This window comes from Nanorana parkeri, unplaced genomic scaffold (genome assembly GCF_000935625.1).
Source record: "Nanorana parkeri isolate BGI_ZX_2015 unplaced genomic scaffold, ASM93562v1 scaffold160, whole genome shotgun sequence".
Taxonomy (NCBI): Eukaryota; Metazoa; Chordata; class Amphibia; order Anura; family Dicroglossidae; genus Nanorana; species Nanorana parkeri.
Window position 1 is genome coordinate 1,597,116 of NW_017306428.1, and position 25,156 is coordinate 1,622,271.

Genomic DNA, 25,156 nt, shown 5'->3' on the forward strand with positions numbered 1-25,156 from the left:
TTAAAAATGTTTTGATCGATTTTTTTTAAACATTTGTTGAAACTTTCTGCACAAGCGCCAGCCAAGGCATTGACCTATACACATACAGCACAGCAATGAAGTAATAAAATGAACTAGGATCACACTAATCCAGCACGTTATTATTCTGAGTTGCCCCACTCAAGCGGCAGCCATATTGAGTGGGGCACGTGAGATTAATAACGTGTCGGATTAGTGGGATCCTAGTTAATTTTATTACTTTATTGCTGTGCTGTATGTGTATAGGCCAATGTAGTTGGATCTGTATGTGCGTTATAATGAATCAAAATTAATCGATTAAAACAAGGTGAAGAAACAGACAATAGAAGAAAGGGGTTGGAGGTACGGGGAAAGGATAGGACAGGTTACAAGCCTAAGTAAACATGTTGGTAAATTCTAAGCCTAAGGGCAGGTTCACATCATTTTCCAGGACCAGATCTGATCCGGAAAATGGTGTGAACCTGCCACAATGCCAGTGCATTCCAGACCAGACAAAATGAGACCAGCAGTATTTTTCTGGTTTGGAACGGACTGCGCTGGTGTGAACAGAGCCCAGAAACAGCATAGGGATACATTAGGATGCATTTTGTGTCCAGAAACAATCTGGTCTGGTCTGGAGATGATCTGGATGTGGTGTGATTGAGCCCTAAGACAGCATGTTGGTAAATTCATCCAAGGTTTGGAACAAAGACCAGCAAGTCCATATATGAGAGAAAGTTGTTTTCTTTATCATCTGCAGTCAGACTCTCCATATACATTGTCATTCATGGAGGATAGAGATTGGGTATCCATCAGCCTCCAACACCTAGAGATCGTTGAGTAGGCAGTGACGTAGAATGTAATTTCTTATACTGCAAAAGGTGCCAATTACTTGTCAATCAACAAAGTGAACAGTCAGAGAGTGATGACTTGATTACTCCTCTTCACTGTCCTATCATTGGATGGGGGCAGGTTGGTGACCAATTTAATGCATTAAAAGCTGAACTTTTACAGTTATGTGTTTTGCTGATCTTATGTTTACATTTGAAAAAAAAAAATCTTTTGAATTCAATATCCCTTTAATATTCACCTTCTGAAAAAACAGGCTACTGACTGGCTGAGGGAGCATCAATGCTAAGAGCCATTTAGGCTTTGGTGTATGCAGGGAGCATACAGACAAGGCAAGAGAGCAGCATGAGCACAGAAATCAATGCACTGCTGATCACAAATCTAGCTGAACAGATTACAAATCTTTAGGCAGATGGTCAACTGCGTGTTTAGCTCTTTTCCTGTAACAGTTGTATATTTAACTGCTTCCCGGCCGGCCGTTGTACATAAACGGCTGGCCGGGACCTTCCTGGATGTAATAGGCCGTGTATATACGGCCTGTTAGCCCCGCCCACTCAGGCGCGCCGTGCAGTGAGCGGGAAACGTCAATTTAAAAACGGGCAGCCGTCGGATCGCTTGTATAAGCTGCCGGCCCGTGTGTCCCCCCCCCCCCTCCCTCCGTGCCCCCCAGTCTTAGAGACCCCTGATGTATTCATAAAGAGGACCTGTCACTTCTTTTGCTATCACATAAGGGGTTTTCTTAGCCCCCCCTATGTGATGGCAATAAAGTTAAGTGAAAAAAATGTAAAAGTTACACATAAAAAAAGAATAAAAAAACAAACAAACATTTTTTAAAGTCCCCACCCATACATACACACATGCGTCAGGTGCGCATGCCTGCGAAAACGACGATTGTGCCCATTACTGCGCACATGTTACATATTGCCGCGAACGTTGCAGTGAGAGCAATAATTCTAGGGCCATGAATCATTGATAACACTAAACTGATGAGCGGTAAAAGCTTTTAAAGCGTCACCTATGGTCAATTTTGAGTATGGTAGTTTTTTGCGATTTCGCGGGTGCGCGCAATTTTTAATCATGACATGTTTGGTGTCTATTTACCCGACATGACCCCATATTTTATATTTTACCAAAACAATTTGGTAATAATAATTGTTTCCTTACATAATGTAAAAAAAAAAATTCAGTAATTTTCCTGAAATATAGTAAAAAATAAAAACCTCCAGTGGTGATTAAATACAACCATAAGAAAGCTCTATCTGTCCCCATAAAATGGTATAAAATGAATTTCAGTACAGCGTTGCATGACGGAATAAACGTCAGTCAAAGTACTGCAGTGCTGCATACTGAAAAATGGCCTGGGCAGGAAGGGGGTGTAAACACCTGGTCAGCAAGTGGTTAAAATGTATTGGGAAGTCATTGCAATAAAGCTGCCCTAATGAGTACTTCTCTTTTAGACTTAAGCTGGCCATAGACCTTACAATTATCTGCAGATTTTCTGTGGTCAGATGGAAAAGGTGCAACAGATTCCTCCATCTACACTTAACTGTGTGGCTGGAGTAAAAGGGGCCAATCTGTTGCACTTTTTCCATCTGACCACAGAAAATCTGCAGATAATTGTAAGGTGTATGGGCACCTTTAGACACAAGTCTACTTTAACAGACACCTTCGCTTATGACTAGTAGTCAGCTGCTGACTAGTAGTCAGCTGCATGTGCAGGAAATCAATAGATCCAAGTACACATGATGAAGCTATTACACACTTTTTCATATTAAATGTTTCAACCGTAATCTGTATACGAATACCTTCCCAGGACGTCTACCCTTCTCCATTCGTGTGCTCTTGGAGTCGGCCATCAGGAACTGTGATGAATTTCTTGTAAAAAAGAAAGATGTGGATAACATCCTGAATTGGAAAGTCGCCCAGCATGAGAATGTGGAAGTGCCATTTCGCCCAGCACGCGTCATCCTGCAGGACTTCACGTAAATACTACCATTATGTTATTCTTCACTAAGCAGTATGCATATCCAAGGTTGACAATGTAAAGACTATTTGCTTCAGATTCCAGTGCTGTTGATTTTTTTCCAGACTAAAAAAACTTGAATATGATAAAGAAGTGCTTTCCTCAGCAACGTATGGGACTTCTTTTCTCTCACTCCTTTGCTGCCATCTTGAATGGAGCTATCATGATAGAATATTGCTACTGCTAGCAATGTTTTTATCAAATGGAGTCAATCTTCACAGTCTTTTGGTATGTTCCTCCACTGCTTTATTACAGAAGAATGTTTTGTTTTTTAACGCCAGTTACTCATCTCAGCCATTTTTATATCAACGCACTAGTAAACAGATTTCCTGTTCTGATCACTGGTGCCACAGGGCAGTGATGAGAAATATCTGAGGGGGACATAGACAGTCGTATTAACATTTTCAGTAGAGTGTGGAAGAGTTAGAACACCTGTCTGGGTCCTCACTGGGGAGATTTCTCCTCACTTTCTGGAGGCACCAGCACCTGAAGGGAAGGGACATCCCTAAAGGGCAGCATATAATGTTCAGCGTATGTATTGCTATGGGAAATGGGCAGAGACAGGACCTACTACAGTAAATGGGAAGAGACTGCGGACATGCTATATGAGATTGTCAAAGACTGCAGACATGCTACAGGCGTGGTTGAAGACTAGTGATTTGCTGTAGGAGACATGTTCGAGAAAGGGGTTGCTAGAGAGTGATAGACATTACTGCCAAAACAGTCAGTGCTCCTTATAACCCCCTTTTTTAAAATTTACTGTCACCATATTTAAAGGAGAACTATGAGGTGAGTGCTTTTCACTCACCTCATAGTTCTAGCCGACCTGTGACAATGAGACTGTCACAGGTCAGCTCAGTACATCGGGAGGTGAGCGAACACATTCCGGCGTTCGCTCACCTCTCGATCCTGTCACGGCTCTCTGCCGTGACAGGGGAGGGGCTGGATTCCCCCCTCCCTGCTCAGATCCACCAGCGCTGACTGGCGGAACAGACTGGGGAGGGGGCGGGTACAGCTGGCTTTGCCTCTAGATAGGCAGAGCCAGCTGTCAGTCACGCAGCTGGGCGGATCCCGGCACAATTGTCAGGATCCGCTTCAGCTGCGGCGTCTCATTATACCGCGAGCAGCAGCTACAGCTCGCGGTATACTCAGCCTAGGGTGACGGGAGGATGCTAGTTTGTGTCCTCCCGTTACCCTAGGGAGAACTATGGTGAAAAGCCTTAACCCCATAGTTCTCCTTTTTAATATTTGTTTCAGCGAGATCCACTATAAAATCTCAGTGAAAAAAACTAGCACAAAAAAATAAAGACTGACAGCACAAAAAAAAAAAGAAAATGTGAAGTAGTAGAATCCACTTTAATAAATAGATTCCTTTACTGTCCATAAGTAAGCAACTGGGCAAGGAAAACCCTGATTACTGCCTGGTGGATCATGAGGTCCAGATAGCTGCAGGTTGGTCACCAGGGCTATAGAGAATAACAAAGCTGCGGAAATTTCAGCATTGACTTAGCAGCATTGTCAACTCTCCGTAGGAATTAGTGTGCCTGCAGAGAGAGTGGCAGGACCACCAGTTAAGAAGACATGATGGGTGGCCTCACTAACAATAGAAAATTGTGTCAAGGCATGATTGGGAGTTGGCAACCTGGAGGCTGGTCACTATTGCCATACCACAGTGCCTTCCGTTTTTAGAGTCCCAAGACACTCTGCTAAACGGTGGGAGTGGCGATCTGGAGATGTCCATTTTTCATGTACAATAAAAACCTTCCTCTAATATAAAGCTTCCCTATATTGTCTGTTTGTCAAGACCTTTTTACTCTTTGTTCCCTATACTAAACGTGATTGCGTATTACAGCTGCATATGAGTTCCTGTAATAACCAATTATAGATGTCTCTTTTAGTGGTGTGCCTGCAGTGGTGGATTTTGCAGCCATGCGGGATGCAGTAAAGCGATTGGGAGGTGACCCCAAGAAAATCAACCCTATTTGTCCTGCAGATCTGGTGATCGATCACTCTATTCAAGTTGATTTCAGCAGGAGGTGAGACTGTTCCAAAATGATCTCCTTTTCCCTTTTTGCATGATATTTTTTGCATGAATCAATTTGTTTTTGTTTTTTTTTTCTTTCTTTCTTTCTAAAGTCAGGAATGCACGTAATAAAAGTAAGGAATTGATGCAGGAAAACATCACCCAGCTCTTTTCCTGCCATCTCCTTTTTAAGCGGTCATCTATTCTTGTTGGATCCACCTTTTGGTTTTAAGGCTGCATGCCATGTGGTTGTTCTAGCTTTTGCAAAACTCTTTGATGCTGAACTCTTACAGTTTTCTTTTAGTTTAACAGGGAGCCCCAGCAGTAATTGTTTTCTAGTTTTGCATAGGGTAGCAAAGGGTTAGAGCAACACAAAAAAGATAGCAGTAACAAACCATCTCCACTTCTGACAATGCAATGGGAAATAAGGGGTAATCACCTTTTTGACAGCTGTGACAGTTTGGCATATTTGTCCACTACTCACATTCATTCATCCTTGTAACAAAAAAACAAGCTTCAATATCGACATTTGTGGTCACAGACAGGAATACAAATCTGATAGAGGTTCTAACTTTTCCTCACCCTATATAAAAGGTGTATCTTGTTCAGACTGCATTATGACTGCACCAATTAGGATTGCAGGGGAAACTCAAAGAATAGCATTTAAAAATGCATGTATTTAATATTCAGTAAGGGTAGAAGTGTACATGAGCCATTTAAATAATTTCTTCTTTAGCGATACAGAGGCATTAACAAAGCCTTGGACCCCCAGGGCCTTTATGTGTTCAGCCAAAGAGCAATGGCAAAGAGCACTTGCCCATAGCAGAATAAATCCTCTTTCATAGACCTGACATATCTGCAATGAAGAACAATTGAGTTTTGTTAGTAAGGGCTACCTCACATTGAAAACTTGTCTCTGCCTTATTAAGCAATCCTATCTTCCTTCTTTTTCACAGCTCAGGTTTCACTTTGCAAAACTTTTTTTGTTTGTTTTTTAATACGGGATCCCATTATTTATCAAACAATTAATCTTCTCTAGCAGTAGATTCACCAAGCATTTGCCTACAAGGAAATAAAAAAAAAATCTTTGTCTGCCCACCTCCTTCTTCTTATCCCCTGTTTTTCAGGGACGACAGTTTGCAAAAGAATCAGGAATTGGAATTTGAAAGGAACCGAGAGCGATTTGAGTTTTTGAAGGTGAGTTGCTCAACGAATAGAAAATAAAGTATTATAGATGCCATCTGCTCCAACTCTTTAGCAATGAAAGATAAGACGGTAATACCGTTGGGGGAACAGTGTTCACGCTACTCTTTTTAGCTTGAATGGTTCAGATACAGTGAATTTGATAGAATTCGCTTAGGAAAGGTCTTTGTGGCTAAAGTGCCAGCCCATGTATCATAAAAGGCAAGAATAGAAGTACATGCAAGTAGATGTGGCTGTGCTGTGGCTTATGCTTTAAACTGAATAGCTGTTAGGACTAAGCATTAGCTGCGTTTGTAACCTGTGTATGCTCAAAGAAAAATAAAACCCCTCTAAGCGGTATGTTTACCTAGACTGGTTGTGTAAGCGAGTCCCTTTTTAACTTCAGAAAGTAAAATTATTTAAAAAAATATGTAAAAGGGGCCCAATAACACTTGTGTGTGCATTGCCCATTTCTTTTTAGTGGTTCTTGAACATATGCCCGTGGGCCAAAAACCTGTATCTGTTATTTTTGAAGTTCACCACAAAGCAACACATCCACATATCACTTATTGAATGTGTTGCAGTGCACTGAGAGGCAGGGTAGCTTGTTAACTCCAGGTATGCAAGTTGAGGTGGCATTGAAAATTAAAGAACGTGTTATTGTAAAAGACGCATGAATAGGTATGAAGCCACCCTTGGTTCCCATGCCCATGATATGTTATAGGTGCATTTGGTAAAATCATCAGTTTACCATAATGCAGGTCAAGCTTTTCCTCTTTATTATGTAAGTTGTTCTCTCTTTTCATGTGTGTGGTGGGTGGTATTGGGCACAAAAGAGGGTTGCTGATTGCATACGAGGGGCAGTTCTTGTCCAAGGGCTATATGAAAAATGTTCTTATATACCATTTTTTTTAAACCGCTCCTTATTTTAAAACGGCATATATATTTTTATTTGAGTTGTGAACCTTGTTTAATTCCCAATATTTCAAATTGCAGTGGGGTTCCCAGGCCTTCCAGAATATGAGGATCATCCCTCCTGGCTCTGGTATCATTCACCAGGTCAATCTAGAGTATCTGGCCAGAGTGGTCTTCCACGAGGATGACTTGTACTACCCTGACAGTCTTGTTGGAACTGACTCTCATACCACAATGATCGATGGGCTTGGAGTTCTTGGTTGGGGTGAGACCATATATTTATTTGGCAATTAACACTTTTCATACAATAGAATTAAGGGAATTTGTCAAAACTGGAGCAGCTGTGCATGGCAACCAATCCAGCTTCTCTCATTTTCAAATCTTAACTGAACAAATTAAAGAAAGAAGCTGATTGGTTGCCATGCACAGGTGCTCCAGATTTTGTCTGCTCCAGCTTTGATAAATTCCACCCAATGTGTTTTTTCTTTTAAAGCAGTTAATCATATATGCATAGCTAAACAAAGGTCTCCTGGGATTGTTAAAATGTATGTCCAGCCTAAAGCCGGTGACCTACTGCATACAAAGCTCCGCGCTGCATAGAGAAGCGGCGGCGCACAGACCTTCTCCTGCTGTGTGTCTTTCAATTTTTAAACTGGCACATCGGCTTGAAAGAGCTAGCATAGCTGAGCATGCGGAGACCACAGTTTCATCTTCAGCCAATTGGCTTGCACGTATAAACCCACACATCGGGATGTGAAGTCCATTCAGTTGATACATGTGAGCCCATTGGCTAAAGATGAAGTCTTTCATCTGGCCGCGCCCAGCTCACACACTGCATGAAAATTTCCGTGACGCACGGCTTCGCATGCAGTGAGTCACAGGCTGAAGACTTCATCTTCAGCCAATTGACCAATATTATGGGGAAGGATTAGAATCCCTTTTAGTACTATCTGGGGCTCCGTTAAAATATTTCTCGTCACTTCCTGTTGTACTGACAACGGTTTCACTGGACAGGAAGTGCTAGGAAATTTCCAAATGCAGCGCAGGTAGAGTAGAGTAGGGGAAGGCTACCTCCTGAAAGTATTTTCTCTCCTTTCTTATTTGGTTAAACCATTCACAACAGGACAGGAAGTGAGAGGAAATCTTTCTAAGCCTCATATAGCCGTAATAAGCCAACTGGAGTTCTGATCCATACCCTCTAAAAATGTGACTGGACATATGCTTCAATAATATAGTAAATTGTACTTTGGGTGCAGGTGAGTGTAGATTCTTTTAGAGAGTAGGTTAATGTTTGGGTTTTTTTTTTTATATTACTTTTATTATCTCTAATTGCTTTATGCTCTTTGTCAATTGTGTAATTTAGGTGTTGGAGGCATTGAAGCTGAAGCAGTTATGCTTGGCCAGCCTATTAGCATGGTGCTTCCTGAAGTGATTGGCTATAAACTGGTTGGGAACCCTCACCATTTGGTGACCTCTACAGACATTGTACTCACAGTAACTAAGGTATGTTTCCAGAAATGTACTCGCTTTTTTTTTTTTCCCCCTCTTTTTCTCTTGTGCGCTCTCTCTCTCTCACTTGCTGTCCTTCTTGGTTATTTATTTTAACAGTGATGATTTATAAATAGATGGGATGATATATGACCAATTGTTGCACTTCAGCAACACATTTCCACTTTAATGAAAGTGACTTCAGATCACTGGTTTTTATTATTTAGTTGTTTGCCTTTATTTTCTCCTCCGTTTGGTATTGCTTGTCATTGATGTACACAATCACAAGAGGAGTAGCAGTCTTATTTTCCCCAGTCATCGTCCAGGGCAGCATCTGAGAGATGGGATCCTCTCACCTGAAACAGGAAACACATCATCCACAATTAGAATAAAAAGGGCGGTCCCTCCTAACCACCTCCAGTATTTTGTGTTTCCTCTGTCCGAACAGGAGCATCGCAACGTTTGTTATTTTACTCCAGGCCTATTGTGCTAGATAGCAGGGGCCTCCTGAGGCATGCAGCTCTCACTCACAGGACAGTGGACCTGTAGGGTCTCGTGCACAGGACATTTCCCAGGACTGAGTCCCCCAGGGTCCTTACAAAAAGTATTTGCCCAGAGGTTCCCCTCGATAATGGAAGGAGATGGCAAACATCCTCGCTGGCGTAGTGTCTCCAGATGGAGTCCCCTGGAGTCTCCAGCTAAAGGAATTGACGAATGACCTGATGGGCTCTGTGGCGGGCAGCCGAGCTGGATCACAGCAGGACACGAATACTGTGCCTTGTCGACAATCCACACCGGCAAGCAGGGGCGTCAGGAGTGGGGCAGGAGCGTGAGTCCAAACGGCAAGGGTGTGCACACCGTTGGACTCTTCCTTCACAGGCTGCTTCTCCCATTCTGGGGGTTCAAAGCGCCAGCTCCAAGGTAGGCGGGTCTACAGTTGACAAGTCCCCCCTACCTGTACCCTTCTTGCTCTGGGGGCCTACTTCGGTAGGGCAAAGGGTAGTTGGCTTAATTTATGCATCTCCCAACGGGTCTCTCTCCAGGGGGGGGTGCAGCTTGGTCTCGGGTGGCAGATGTTTCAGGCCATGACTTAGATGACCACTGTACCACACCATCACACCGTTTATGTATTCAGTCACCATGAACTTGTGTTTCCTGTATGTATATTTCATGTAAGAAAGTTATGTTCTATTACTTCACAGCACCTCCGTCAAGTTGGCGTTGTGGGAAAGTTTGTGGAGTTTTTTGGCCCGGGTGTTGCTCGGCTTTCTATTGCTGACAGAGCCACTATTGCCAACATGTGCCCTGAATATGGAGCCACAGCTGCATTTTTTCCTGTGGATCTGATCAGCATACAATATCTTCAGCAAACGGGTATGGATATTTCTCTTTTTAGTTTGAGTGCTCTGTTTTATTCTGAAATGTGTGTTCTTCTATCAGAATCCTTTCCTGCCTGCAGGTCATTGTGTATGCAGTAGAATCTGTAACACCTATGTGTACTGTATACGAACAGACAGCACTATCCGGAGAATTCCAATACTGCAGACTTTATTGAAATTCACAGCAAATTCAGTATATCAGTGAATTAAGTGTATAAAGCAACAAATGCCAGCACTCCTCTATGAATAAGCCTACAGGTGAAACATGTACTGCAGCGCTGAATACTGAAAAATGGCCGGGACAGGAAGGGGGTCTAAACAACTAGTCTTGAAGTGGTTAAAAATATGTAGGCTGCATGTCATTTTTGTTTTGAGTACCTGGCCTTACCTTGTGTGTTTTTTAAAACTGGCCAATCGTTGTGATGATGGGTGTCTTATTGGCCAATAGTGCAGCACAGAAGATGATGATGCTCCTTTCTTTACAAGGGGAGCTAGTCGATATTTGCATATCAGAGCACAGGAGTTACTAGAGAGAAAGAAAATGACATGCTGTAGAAGTAGCAGTCATCTGCTGCCAGTGCCCATTGGTCACTTTAGATGCAGATCCTACCATAAGATGTAGATAGTGTTTAGGGGAGTTCTGTAAGGTGAAACATTTTAGTAGAGCCATTTGTTCCTTGAACATAAAAAGAGTACTAATTACGTTAAGTGTGTACAGTATTTGTGTTTATGAGCTAGTTGTATGAGCTAGTTATTAGACTCCTAATGCTACAAAACAGGTTTTTTTTTTTTGATAAATGGAGAACTAAGTATGCAGGCAGTCCCTGGGTTGCAAACATCCGACTTGCAAACAGAAGCCATTGCTGTACAGAGGGGGGGTCCCTGGCTGCAGCCAACGTGTACCGCGCTCGTGCCGACTCGGAGTGCCCCCCTTTTTGGGTCTGGTTCGTAGTACATAGTTACATATAGTATTTGAGGTTGAATAAAGACATTAGTCCATCAAGTCCAACCTATTAGGATCTCATTCTAGGAGTACCCGTACCCCTGTATATTAAAAAAAAAAACAAAAACTGTGCGTACATTATAGGAAGTTGGCTCTTGTTAGACGTACAGACGAAGGGTGCCCGCCTCTTCTTTCGGGTCACCTATGAGGTTTTTATTGCTGTCTGTATCCTCATTAGAAAGATTACATCTTGAGACAACAGAAAGTGAGAGCAAATCTAACCCTAGGAAGGGAAATTCACTTCTGTGAAATTTATTATGGGGAAAAAGGTGTCTCCACTGAAGCTTTATCACCAATCCTTGTTTCCAATTTTCAAAATCCAATTGTTACAGGGACAGAAAGTGAAGTGAAATCTTCTGAACAGGGGCACACACAGCAATACAAATGTTACAGGGGGTTAACCCTTCCCTATGCTATCCAAAACAAAAAAAAAACTATTTGGGCTGGAGTTGCACGTAAAAAATGTACTGTTCCAACTCTCATACAAATTCAACTTAAGAACAAACCTACAGTCCCTATCTTGTTCGTAACCCAGGGACTGCCTGTGTATCAGAAACAGCCACTGGTTAATTTTAGAATACAATATAGGATGACAATTAGCCACTTGTCTTATAAGATCTCACTTTGTCCGGCCAGTACAGCCAGGTTCCTTTTTACTGCTTTGTAAAACAGCTATAAAACGTTGTGTTTTACTGTGGTAAATGTATCACCTGGTAGCTTCTATAATGGTCTTACTGCCATTATATGAGTAGAATCAGTATGTTTTCTATGTGTAAGCACTAGTTTACTGCAGGAACTTGATTTCCTTCCACTAGCCAAATATTATTACTTGGTTACTTGAACTTTGATTTACTTTGTGGGTTTGCTTTAACACTATTTTATTTTAAAGTGACATTAAAGGATAATTTTTTTCCCTCCCCCCGCCCCAAATTTTAAAGTCAGCACTTATCTTAAATGATGTCTCTTAATCCGATCTTCCTCTTCTTTCCTGTAGTTTTCAGCCTTCTCTCCAGCGCTGCGGCGGGTGTCCGATCCAGCGTGGACTCCTCTGTCCTTGCTGGCACTTCCTGTCCCATGGTGTCTGCATGCGGGTGCACGCGTCCATAGACTTACCTTGGGTCTCTCCTCGTCTCCCGGCCGAAAATCCGAACTGCGCATGCCCCAAGATGCTTTGTGGCTGCCTGAGCAGTTTCGGATTCTCGGACGGGAGCGCGCGGTGAAAACGGGTAAGTTTTAAAGCAGATTTTTTTTGTTTTTTTTTTACTTTTTTGCATATATTTACTAGATATATGCAAAAAACCAAAGGGTTTAGGAAGCCTTTAAGTTCATTGTAGTAAAAACATGTCTTCTGTTCTTTGGAATCTGATCAGTGGGACTGCTTGTGCTCTATCAGCTTTCCATTGCAGTGTGTTTGTCCAATCTGTGGCTGGATTATAGTGCTAGCTCACGGAAGACGCTCTGCTACATTTCCACGATATGGCCTGTTGAAACTTCTTAACGTTCCTCAAAAGAATTACTAATATTGATAAACGCACAAAATCTACAATTAACAAAGTGGCCAGCTTTAAACAGAACCTTCAGGTTGGCCTTTTTAGAGCAGTGATAAGATAGCTCAAGTTAGACCGTGGTAGGGCAGCTCCCTGCCGCCCCTGTTTCTGTTGCAGCCACTACAAAATACATTGAGGTGAATTTTATCAAAACTGGAGCAGACAGAATCTGGAGCAGTTGCCCGTTGCAACCAATCAGCCCATCTCTTTAGTTTGTTCAATTGGGCTCGGAAAATGAAACTGAGATGCAGATATAATTGCCATGGTCAACTGCTCCATATTCTCTTTGCTCCAGTTTGGATAAATTCCCCTCATTAACTTTTAGACTGATGACCGAGCTTACAGAGCAGCTTTTTGGCTGTTAGTCCTGAGCGTGCTGAATCATGGGAGGTCATTACATGCTACTTTATACCCAGAAGCATTGTGCATTTTGCAGGAGGAGCACTGTGAAATTGAATGGGCAAGATCACTGGGTAATAATCGGTAGACATAAGCTAACATGTTCCATGCCGACAGTCATATCTTGCAGTGATTCACAATTTCTCAGTGGATGGGGTGAGACTTTCTGGGTACTGAAGCAATGTTCAAATCTGTAATTAGAGTTTCTAACCTTTTAAAAAATTGTCGTGACGGCGGGGGGCGTGGAGCGCTGAGAGCAGGGGGCATGGAGCGGTGACAGGCTCTGTCACCTCCCTCAGCCTCTGTTCCCGGCCGCTGCTCTTTCTTGTCACAGGAGTTCTAGCACAGTATTGTTCTAGAACTCCTGTGTTGGAGGTGACGGGGTCAATAAAGAGTACCTGTCACCTCCAAATGCTATCACACAGGGTTTTTTTTTTTTTTTTTATCCCCTGTGTGATAGCAATAAAGTTAAGTTAAAAAATAGAGTTAAAAAAGTAATAAATTAAAAATGTAACTAAATAAACAAATTTTAAAAAATAAAAAGGCGATAAAGTAAAAATAATGAAATGAATAGAAATTAAACATTTTTACAAAGTAAATAAAAATTGAAAAAAATTTAAACCAGCCCCGCAACAATCAGATCGCACGGTTTCCCGCTGCAATACAGCCTGGGCGGTCCCAGACGATCACGGTTGAAAACATGAATAGGTTAAATGTTTTATTGTTCTAAAACAGTCTTAAATTAAAGTTCTTCATAATCATAAAAAAATTGGCCTAAAAGTCTATTGTTTTTTTAAAATGTCACCTGTCCCTTTAAGAAAAAGTATCGGTAATTGGTATCGGCAAGTACATGAGGGGACGTACTTGGTCTTGAAAAAGTGGTATCAGGACATCCCTAGTTTGTGCCTTTTTATCCCCTTCCACAGGACCATGGTACTGTCTTGCTCCTGAATTCCTTGGTTGGTTGTTGTTCAATAAAGTACCTTTGTACTCTAGAGGAACCCTTGAAATAGTTCTCAGGTCTCGGGGAACCTCAGCTAAAACCAATTCATACTTGGTGATCATTGGAAAGAATGATCCTGTGATAGTGGCGGTTAGAATGCCACCCTTACAGACAGCTAAAAAGAATATTGGTGTAATGCTGCTGGCTCTGCCAAGTGGTGAAGGACCTGGAACTATGCGGGCATCATCAAGTGTGAGGTCAGCCAATCACAGCTTAAGTAACCCTAGGATTCTATGGAACCCTGGTTGAGAATGGCTGTAGTAGAGACTATGCACAACGTTTAATGTAGACACTTGATCCTTCTACGTACAAACTTACACATTATTTTCACCTCCATTAACAATTGATATTCTTGTTGCAGGTCGTGAGGAAGACAAAGTAAAGTACATTCAGCAGTACTTAGAAGCTGCTGGGCTTTTCAGAGATTTCGGCAATACAGAGCAAGACCCAGATTTTACCCAGGTCAGATCTGGAATGTTACATACTTTGAAACAAATAGAAAGTTATGTTATGTTTCTGTACAGTTTTGTTTAAGGGATAACTGTTCTTTTGTACATTTTATCCTTTTCACAGTCCTGCTAGATCTACAATGTGTGGCACACAGGAGCCTCTGTAAATGCTCTGGACCGGTTCCATACAGAAGTGCATTCAAGGGGAAAAAATCTGTTACTGTTAAATAAGAAATAATATGGCATATGGATACTCTTACAAATCTATCCAGGAAACCAAAAAAGTTTATCAGACTCACACTACAGAGGGTTCACATGCAAAGGGAAATCCTAAGTTAAACCTACCTTACCCCCTTCTGCATGCATCTCAACATTCTGCCAATGCAGTACATGTTGGCAATTGTAGTTTGAGTGACTGCAGTCTGCACATCTCATTTGCTATGCATTTTTTTTAACCAAAAATGCAGGGGTAGCCAAACTACAGCCCTCCAGCTGTGGTGAAACTACAAATCCCATGATGCATTTCTCTCCGGGAGTCATGGCTGTGAGAATCTTGCAGTGCCTCATGGGATTTGTAGTTCCACCTCAGCTGGAGGGCCGGAGTTCGGCTACCCCTGAGCTAATGCATTAAGGGTTTATGGGAGACCATTTTTTGAAGAATTAAAAACTGGTATTTAGAACATTTTTACCTGATCAGAACCTCGTGTGCAGCTTTCGTATAATTGAGGCAATATCCTGTTCTTTTTATTGAGTGACTGGACTTTTACTGTAACCTTTTGATTCCTTCAGTTAAAATATCTGTGTCAAAAAAGATCATTACAAGCAGCAAAATGTAGATTGCACCCAAATTTCACATCACTAAAGCCAGCCCAATAGAAGATAGGTTGTATTTGAGTTGGGTACTGCACTTTGCTCCTTGTTTTATTGAAATAGACTGATTAAGTTCAGTTTTAATAAATCATGTTGCTTCCTACATCTTCTTGCCAATGCAGGTGGTGGAGATGGACCTCAACACAGTGGTGCCATGCTGCAGTGGACCAAAGAGACCCCAGGATAAAGTATCTGTTGCTGACATGAAAACAGACTTTGAAAGTTGCCTTGGAGCTAAGGTGAGATAAGCTGGGTAGTACTAATAGATTATCAGAAAATTTGGGATGGAGATTATTAAATATGATTGGCCATAGGTACTTTGGCAGAGTTAGTACGTTCATAAGATTTAGACATGATCCATGCAAAGTACTGGGGGTACCAAATAAACATATGAAAATCTTCTAACAATATATAGGACTTTATTTGGCACCAACTAGAACACATAAAAGAATCAAATAAAATTCAGTGTTTTTATTTAACCACTTCCGGGCCGCAATACGCCTATAGACGGCGGCCCTTTGAAGTGGTCTGTACAGGCGCCGGATCGTTTGTACCGTGCGGCGGCGCCCCCCGGCTGCCGGTGTCTTCCCCGGGCACCGCTGTCCCCGTGCGGGCCTGCCCGAAGTGACCGAAGAGAGATTCAGCGGCTTCCAGCCGCTGATCTCTCCTCCGAATACTGGACCCAGAAGTGATGTGTATTACATCACTTCCGGTGTCACTGTACACAGTCTCCGGCTCTTAGAGCTAGGACATGAAGCTGGGGAAGCAGATCTCTGCTTCCTCAGCTTCTTTGGGGTCCCTGGGTGACAGGGGTCTGCAAGACCCCTGAAGTCTCCATAAAGAGGACCTGTCACACCCTATCTGCTATTACATAGGGTGCTTGTTAGCTCCCTATGTAATAGCAATAGGGTTAGTGGAAAAAATAAAGTGGAAAAAAGTTTTAAAAATTTAAAGTAACATAAAAGAAAAAGACAATTGCGCTACACATGTTACATATCGCCGCAAACGTCGGAGCGAGAGCAATAATTCTAGCACTGTCAATTACTGTTGGCACTAAACTGATGAGCGTTAAAAGCGTTTAAAATGTTCCCTATGGGGAAATTTGGGTATTTACATTTTTTTGCGGCTTCACGGGCGAACGCAATTTTAAGGCTTGACATGTTTGGTATCTATTTACCTGTCATGATCCCGTCTTTCATATTTTACCAAAAAATTGGGTATTATATTTCTGTACACTAAATTTTAATTTAGTTTATTTTTTCCTAAAAATACGGCTTTGATAAACATTTGCGCAAAAACCGTGCAACGTAAAAAATTGCACCTAGCGTTTTTTTGTTCTACAGGGCCTCAGCTTTCAGAAAATATATCATTGTTGGGGGTCTGAAGCTGTTTTCTAGCCAAAAATGTATATTTTGTCATGTGTGCACAAATAGTAGGAAAATGCCCCGGATGGCAAGTGGTTAACCCCTTCATGACTGAGGCCCTTTTTTCAATTTTTGCACCCATGTTATATTCCACATTTTAGGCCTGAAAATGACGTAAAACCCCCCAACATTATATATTTTCTGAATGCCAAGACCCTATAGAATAAAATGGTGGTAGTTGAAAGCCGACAGTCAGCTCTACAAGTTTAAACAGAGTCCCGGCGGCAAAAGTCACCGGGAGTCTGTTTAAACAGCCCCGATGCTGGCGACGTACACTGTACGTCGTCAGTCACGAAGGGGTTAAAGTAAAAAAAAAAAATGATCTTACTAAAAAGAATGAATGTAATACATTGCATGATAACAAATGGGGAAAGGAGAAGCGCTTCAAATAACAATAAAGTGGACAAAAAACTCCTGGGTTCCAGCGTCAATCTATAATAAGCAAGGTTCCCCGAAAAAAACGGAATCCCAAAATAGGAGCTGTCTATAATAATCAAACAGGTAATGATAATGTAACAAATTTTAATGAGAATTAATAATAAAGTAGAAAAACATAAATACACCTACTGACAAAAAACATCTAAAATCAATTAAAATGACAAACAAGTCCTCCCTGATATAGCCCAGTATTGATTGATATAGGGAGGGACGTCCCTCTGAGGAAGCCCCGGTGTGCAGGGGTGAAACGTTAGGGTTAAACGTGTGTGCAGCCCTCCCTGTGTGCCCATGATTTTACTCTGCAGACTCTGCTGGATATACGGAATCCCTTCGGGGACACTGATGGCAAAGCAAATCAACCAAATCATGGTGGATCTGACAGTACTACCTTTACTCTGAATACTATCTGCTCACTTTTCTTTGGCTAAATCCATGCTGACTGGACCCATTAAGAGAAAGCTACACTCCTCGTGGATCTTTATTCACCTGCATTCGTTAGTGCGGCCGCACATATGGAATACAACTTTCCAGCTTTACTATCAAACACAGGTCTGAATACAACTACATAGGCAGGAGCCGACTTGGAGGATCCACAGCAGACCTCGCAGCAATTATACCAACATACAGGAAAATAAAGTTGCTGAAACCGGGGACCAGCAGTCTGGGACAGCCATTGTGACCATTACCTCATGCATGCTTGAAGTCTTTTTTTGTTAGGAACTGTCTTACCACCTAAACCACATCAGAAGTGAGTAATTCCTTCTTTTTCTCTTCTTTGATACTGAGTATTTGCTTGCCTAACACAGCGCTTGTGTCCAATATCAGTGACTCTTAGTGACCACCATTAACGGTCACTAGATCCTCATCTATATCAATCAATACTGGGCTATATCAGGGAGGACTTGTTTGTCATTTTAATTGATTTTAGATGTTTTTTGTCAGTAGGTGTATTTATATGTTTTTCTACTTTATTATTAATTCTCATTAAAAGTTGTTACATTATCATTACCTGTTTGATTATTATAGACAGCTCCTATTTTGGGATTCCGTTTTTTTCGGGGAACCTTGCTTATTATAGATTAATACATTGCATGCTAGTTTCTGAGTGCATTATGTCTCCAACCCACAACATTTACCAATCATATGGTCCTATGACTAAGAGCAAGTATAACAGAAATTTGTTTGAAACTGCACTGATTGTGTTAGGGACTAAGTTCATGGATCACCCTCTGCTTTTGGGTGTCCATGAGCTTCATCCCCCACACAAGCGGCGCAGTTTTAACCCTTACGCTGCCAAGCCCTCTGGAACATTTTTCAAATCAGCTGGCCAAGCCATTTTTGAATTTTCTGCAAAAGGGGACCATCTGCTTATAGTAGAACTGTAAATGCCAGGTCCGTACGACGTACTGAGCTGGCCAGCTGGAAGCACTTTTGTAGCTCCGTACGATGTACGTCCTTGGCAGCGAAAGGGTTAAACGACTACTTTGTTATTATAGTTGCCATTAGTCATAAGAGTGCTTTCTTTCGTGTGTGACAAGTAGTTTATTATATTGCGGCTCACCTTATTTTACCACCATCCTGCACTGTGTGTGTGGTTCTAGATATGCTTCAAGCCTAATGTAGGCTGATCTTCTATTTTTATTACCCCGAACATATAACGCAAACTTTCTTCAACTCTTCAGACAACACTGTTCCTTTATGGCTAGCTTGGAAGCCAATCTTGTCTTGAGAGACATCAGGGCTATGAAGAAAAAAGACATACTGTTCACACTGTTTGAAAGTGATCAAATTCCATAGAAGAGAATGTGGTTAAAAAAAATATCTGTATTTTAGATCTTCAAAAAAATCTTTAGGCTGTCATCAATTTATAAAATGTCATAATACTAGTAAATCCAATGTGTTTATTGCAATTTCTTTCCTCTATTACAGCAAGGGTTTAAGGGTTTCCAGATTCCTCAGGGACATCATAATGACAAAGTGAAATTCTCCTATCAAGATGTTGATTATGAGCTAAACCATGGCTCTGTGGTCATAGCTGCTATCACTAGCTGCACCAACACCAGCAACCCTTCTGTCATGCTGGGTGCAGGTGAGTTTCATTGGCGCTTACTGCAATCTATACTGCCGGTAAAGGTGGAGGCAAAGTGCAACAATGTATCAAAACCAAGACTTATTTTCTGATCTATTCAAACTTAAATACATTTTAGGGACATTTGCAGAACACAAAGGTAAATCATTTCTCCACACGACTCTGTCTCACTATCCTAGCGTGGTGCGGATGCCGGCAGGGAGGTGTCTGCACTCTATGGAAAACTCTAAGTTAGGACACCGCTAACATTGCCTTAAAATGTATTGTAATCCAGCAGCCGACATGATCTTGACGCATCCAAAGACCGCCCCCCATTGGCCGTCTATGATGAAGCCTGACAGAGTGAAACGCATTAGCGGTGGATGTTCGTTTGGTGGGGACAAGATCATGTCGGCTGCTGGATTTCAATAAAGTTTTAGAGGATGTTAGTGTTGTGCAGAACTTTTTTTTTGGTTCACATTTTAGGGTCAGATTTAAACAGGAACAAGATATCCGTGATATGTGCTATTCTTTACAACAGATAGTTATTTTTCCTCTAGTACTGCCAACTGTCTCCTGTAGTAATCTATGAGTAAGGAATGTGCATTTCTGAAAGAGAAGTTCACCTATGTTTTTAGATTTAAAAAAAAAACAAAACCAGCAAAAGAGTTTTAATAAAATGACCGCTTTATACTGTTCTTGCAAATACTTTTTCACTGCAAGTTCAACAGTAGCCGTATTCATTCATTATTGTTTAGGTCTGGAATTCAGTTGTTCATGTTGGCCAGGACAAAGCAGCTTGTCTATATTGGGTTTTGTGAATTTTATGTAAGCTTTGCCTTGGTCTACCAGCATTACATGCTTACCGTATTGACTCAAGTATAAGCCGTCCCGAATATAAGCCGAGGTACCTAATTTTACCCAAAAAAACTGGGAAAAAGTATTGACCCGAATATAAGCCGAGGGTGGGAAATGAGGCAGCTACTGGTAGATAGATACCATTAAAATGACATGAATATTTATTTAAAAGAAAAATAACCTAGCTCTGTAAGTGGAAAAGGGGGTACAGGGCTACATATCATGTACTACGGATCATTTAACCCATTCATATTAGCAGAGGTTAAATGCTCCACTCCTGCTTGGTTCATCCTAGTGAAGAAAATACTTAGTTCTTCTAGCTACGAAGGTGCATGTAACTCTCGCTCCTTTTTTATGTGGTGCTTGCTGATTGGCCTTGTGCTGACAGGTGAGGCAAGGTGCTTACACTGGGCTTCTTAACCTTGCTTCCTGCTGCGGGGAAGCAAGAAGAAGGTAATTATGTGCTTCTGCCCAGGGGAGCAATAAAGCAAGCCTGTTCTGTCCTGTATCAGCAAAACACAGGTTTTGCTTCACGGATAAGATATGCATGACGACATATGTGTACAGAACCTTGTCAGATATTTCACCTGTCATCTATTCTACTCCTAGGATTACTGGCCAAAAAAGCTATAGAAGCTGGCCTGTCAGTGAAACCTTACATCAAGACAAGTCTGTCTCCTGGCAGTGGTGTTGTGACCTACTACCTCCGAGATAGTGGTGTTATGCCTTATCTTTCCAAGCTTGGGTAAGAGTCCTGCAAGCTAGTGTCTTTAAAGAATAACATCTCTAAAGGTACCAAACTGTGTCACTGAACCTGATTAGGAATACTTAACATTGTCTGTTATTTGCATGAATATGGCTGTAGTTTCTTCATACTCTTTTTAAACTGATGTCACCCATGTTGTTTGTCCTGAGGGAACATTGTTGTCATAGTTCTGCTTTTAAAAGTTTCTAAATTATATGTTTTGCATTTATTTGGCACATTTTTTTAAAAAAATTTCTTGCTCGGATTTTATGTTGTAAGATGCGTGTGACCTGCATTGGAAACAGTGGCCCCTTACCCATCTCGACTGTTAAAGCCCATTTGTCATGAGGGAACACTGTTGTCATAGTTCTGCTTTTTAAAAGTTTCTAAATGAACAGTGTTATTCACTAAAGAGTGAAGAGTTTGGAGAAGGCAAGAGGAGTGGTCAATCTAGGACAAGATAGCTGAACTGGAGAATATTTCCTAATAGGCTATGTTGTCCTAGATTGTTTACTTCTCCTGTCTTCTGCAAACTCTTCACCCTCTAGTGAATAACCCTGTATATGTTTTGTGTTTATTCAACACATCATTTTGATTTCAACAATTTTTTTTTTTTTTTTTTTTCTTATTTTTTTTTCAGATTTGATGTTGTAGGATATGGCTGCATGACCTGCATTGGAAACAGTGGCCCCTTACCCGACTCTGTTGTAGAAGCCATTACTCAGGTATAATATGACATTAACCTGATTCACACACACTTCACTTTCCCACACCATCCAAATCTAAACGCATTAGATACATCAAGCAATCTATTAAAAACGTGGAGTGCATTATGGGACAATTTATGATGCTTAAAGATTTCAGGAAAACAGTGGGCATGCACTATGCTGGCATGATGGCATTTCACATTGCTATATTAAATCTGTAGGCCGCTGTTGAATTTGTTTTCTGAAAGTGCTTGTTGCGTAGATGTCATGTTGATCCTCGGTCACTGAGCGTCAGTGGGTGTTCAGATGAGGATTTCTTAATCAGTTATAGACTTTTTCAATGTAAGTGCAATGCAATTGTGCAATTAACACTATGCTACGTGTGAACAGGCCCTAAGTGTAGGTTAAGACTGAAACAGATGGAGTGCAGGCCAGGTCAGTCAATCTCCAAATGTTCATCTACCCCAGGATTAAAGCAGCGTTTGACATGTGAATGTCTGCACATGCTACGTAGTGATATTTTGATATATTGTGTCTAATTATGAAGTGATTAAGAAGTCTGATAATGCAGTGTGTTGATTTTGGTTTATGTGTACCAACTTTTATTTAGTATCTACCATGTTGTCCTTCTGTCTCCAGGGAGACTTAGTTGCTGTAGGTGTGTTATCTGGTAACAGAAATTTTGAAGGCCGTGTTCATCCAAATACTCGGGCAAATTACCTAGCTTCTCCACCACTCGTCATTGCCTACGCTATAGCTGGGACCATCAGAATTAACTTTGAGACGGAACCTTTAGGTAAGAACTATGTTTTGCATATTTCTATATATTATCTATCCGCATAAGATCTGGACTCTGTCTTGCTGTACGGATCTAGTTCAGGATTTTCACAAAGCTAGATGGTATTGTGGTGCTCATAACCTACAGATATTGTAAAGATACTATTACCATGATGGGTGCTGAACCTATCATTTATACTTTTGACAATTAAAAGATTTGTATGTAGCGCTACATACTGATTTTTGTTTAGACTGGTGAACCCTGATGATAATGGTAAACGTTTTATGAAGCATTGTCTCTAATTATTTATAAAAAAAACTCTGCTCCTAAAGTGATGTGCTGCCACCTACTGGCCTATTATATTACCATGCGCTTGTGTTGGCAGTAGAAAACAAAATTTTTGAGCAGGTTAAAAAAAAAAAATCAGCCTATTATTCATGATGTCTTACTTTTGACCCAGTGCACTTGCACATCTACTGTGCTAAATTTTGTCCCTATGTAACCCTTAAATTGTTAGTCCACACATCAGTTTTTTAGTGACATTTCTTAATCGTCCATTACGAGACAAAGCTATAAGGACAACCCAGTAAGCCCGCTCTCACTCCCAGTATGCCTGTTTTTTTTTTTTTTTTTTTACTAGTGTCCTTTTGGAAAATGGACCTCTTCTCTCTGCACTGAGAGAAGCAAACCTTTTTTCTTTGTGTTGGGATCCTTCTGTACTAACAAGATTCTTCAGTTGCTGCAGAGTTACTGGGGTTTACTTTTGCAGCTTCTGGATTGACTACTCCTCAGCCTTACCTGATGGCCTGCTTTGGAAAAGTACAAAGTAAAGTAATAATAGTGTATGCTTTCCATCCTGGCCCACTTGTAAGGCTTCAAGAATCACCTCCATCTCATACAATAGGTCTGAAGGCAAACAAGGCATCTGAAAGCGGATTATGCAGCCCTGCCTGCCATCAACAGCTACTCAAAATGTATATGGAAGCCAGTGTACTTGCTAGGGCCACGGTGATTGTTTACTGAAGTAACTCCTGATAGACTCTCCATAGTCCTGGAAGATACGATTTTGGAGTTTGCCCTTAGAAATTAATGTACTTTACGCACATGGAATTTTCTGGTGCAGATAGTCTTCTAGTGCTAATGTTTCGGAGAATCCAGTTCCTGATGGGTTTTTTTTTTCTTTTCCTAGAACAGGGTAGATACATTTAGAGACATCTATAGAGGAGTACAAAAATGTTCTTTATAAAAGCAACAAAGTTGAAAATTAGTAGATAACCGCAAATGCATCAGAATCAATATTACTTTTTTATGGTGGTAAGAAAACTTGTATAACAGAGCAATTGCTATTAATGTTTGATCTTTTAATGTCCATTACCATCACTTTTTCAGGAACCAATGCTGATGGGAAACCCGTATTTCTCAAAGAGGTCTGGCCCACCAGAGATGAAATACAGGCTGTAGAGCGCAAATATGTTATCCCAGGAATGTTCAAAGAAGTATATGAAAAAATAGAGGTATTCAGTTTTATGGCTTCATATATAAACTGTCAAAACATATTAATATTCCATTGTTACAAAAACCTCAAAGTCCAAACACAAGATAGAAATGAATCTAATGAAATTGTAATATTTTAGGGTGCTAAAAAGTATGTGGAAATCCCATGTTTTCAAAGCCAGTCAGCCTTGTGATGGACTTAAAAAAAGGCCGTGCATATGCAGGCAGCACTATACAGGACTAGGCAGAATTCCAAAGACACACTGGAAAGACTATGTAAATATCTCAGTGGAGATAGGCAAGCTGAGATTATATTTATCTCGAGCAATACAGGGAGAAGAGGGCAGAAGTGGATATTGCATCTCTAGGTGTACTTTTCCTTTAAGTAAAAAAAGCCATAAGGATGTATGAGATTAATTCCCTTTAGGGAAACCTTTTGTTGTGGTCATTAAGGGAATGTATAGTGGTTTTCTTTGTTACATTCTTATTGGCCAGTAAGGCAGTCCATTCTTCAGTTGGGCCAATAGAAATGTGTGGTATAGTAAGCGGCTAAGGGCATTGGAGCTGATAAGCAAATTTTTTACATTGGAATTGTTGAAAATTGTCCCGTCTAGAACAATCTAGGGGATGATGCAGGTTGCTTCAGGTATATGCTGCCCCCTCTAGGTGCCTGCACTTTATAACTGTTGGCATCTTGTTGATCTGCTTGCCCTTTTAATGCAGGAGAAATGTGAACACTATTCTACTTCTAGTGCTGATTTACCATTTATATGCATTTTGAAAAATGTGGATACATTGTGGGACATTTTATGAAAACTATCTTTTTGTTTGTGGTTGTTAATCTTCTTTTATGTGACATGCAATCTAAGGACACGTTTAATATTCAGGTTAGCTGCTGTAAAAATAAACATCTGTCATTTAAGTACTGCAGTAGTGGTGAGGTTGAGTTTTCCTGAAATAAGAGAAAAGGGTGGACAGTCACTATTTGGCCACACGGTTGCCCAAAACTACAAATGTCGCGTTGGTTGCAAAACAGACCCAAAGTTTTTAATGCTACCATATTTAAATGCAAAATTCATTCTTGGTATTTTTTTTTTTTTCAGACCGTGAATGAGAGCTGGAATAATCTGAAAGCACCAACTGATCAGTTATATCCTTGGGATGCCAAGTCAACCTACATCAAATCTCCTCCTTTCTTTGACAACTTGGTATGTGTAATCATATTGTGAAAAGTGGTCATGTATGATCGGAAATTGAAATCTGGGAACTGCACTGCTGATTTTGCTTTTAAAGGTTCAGGATTTCTCTTTCTAATCCTTTCATTTTGTGTTGAGTTGCTAAGTAAGAGCAAGCATGGAGCCAGTGGCGTGTCGGGGCACCTAATCTGCCTATGCTGGTTTCAGGTCCGTGCCTCACTAAGCAGTACAGGAACAATACGATTGACAGTTGTAGAGAATGCACCTTCAAAAATAAGTCAATAATCGGACCCCCCCCCCCCCCCTTACTTTCAAAAAAAT

At 41.0% G+C, this 25,156-nt stretch overlaps 1 protein-coding gene across 4 annotated transcripts in view; it reads left to right on the plus strand.

Moving 5' to 3' along the window:
* ACO1 (aconitase 1) overlaps positions 1–25,156 on the plus strand; it is a 48,659-nt gene that overhangs the window by 18,150 nt on the left and 5,353 nt on the right. For 3 of the 4 annotated variants that reach the window (XM_018554469.1, XM_018554467.1, XM_018554470.1), the window contains exons 3-16: positions 2,660–2,828; positions 4,768–4,905; positions 6,020–6,089; positions 7,071–7,254; positions 8,353–8,492; positions 9,680–9,851; positions 14,170–14,270; positions 15,250–15,366; positions 18,919–19,078; positions 20,525–20,660; positions 21,301–21,385; positions 22,007–22,163; positions 23,535–23,659; positions 24,743–24,847. In XM_018554469.1, coding sequence (XP_018409971.1) covers positions 2,660–2,828; positions 4,768–4,905; positions 6,020–6,089; positions 7,071–7,254; positions 8,353–8,492; positions 9,680–9,851; positions 14,170–14,270; positions 15,250–15,366; positions 18,919–19,078; positions 20,525–20,660; positions 21,301–21,385; positions 22,007–22,163; positions 23,535–23,659; positions 24,743–24,847 — 1,859 coding nt within the window. The remainder of the gene's footprint in view (positions 1–2,659; positions 2,829–4,767; positions 4,906–6,019; positions 6,090–7,070; positions 7,255–8,352; positions 8,493–9,679; positions 9,852–14,169; positions 14,271–15,249; positions 15,367–18,918; positions 19,079–20,524; positions 20,661–21,300; positions 21,386–22,006; positions 22,164–23,534; positions 23,660–24,742; positions 24,848–25,156) is intronic. The other variant, XM_018554471.1, reaches the window with a different exon arrangement.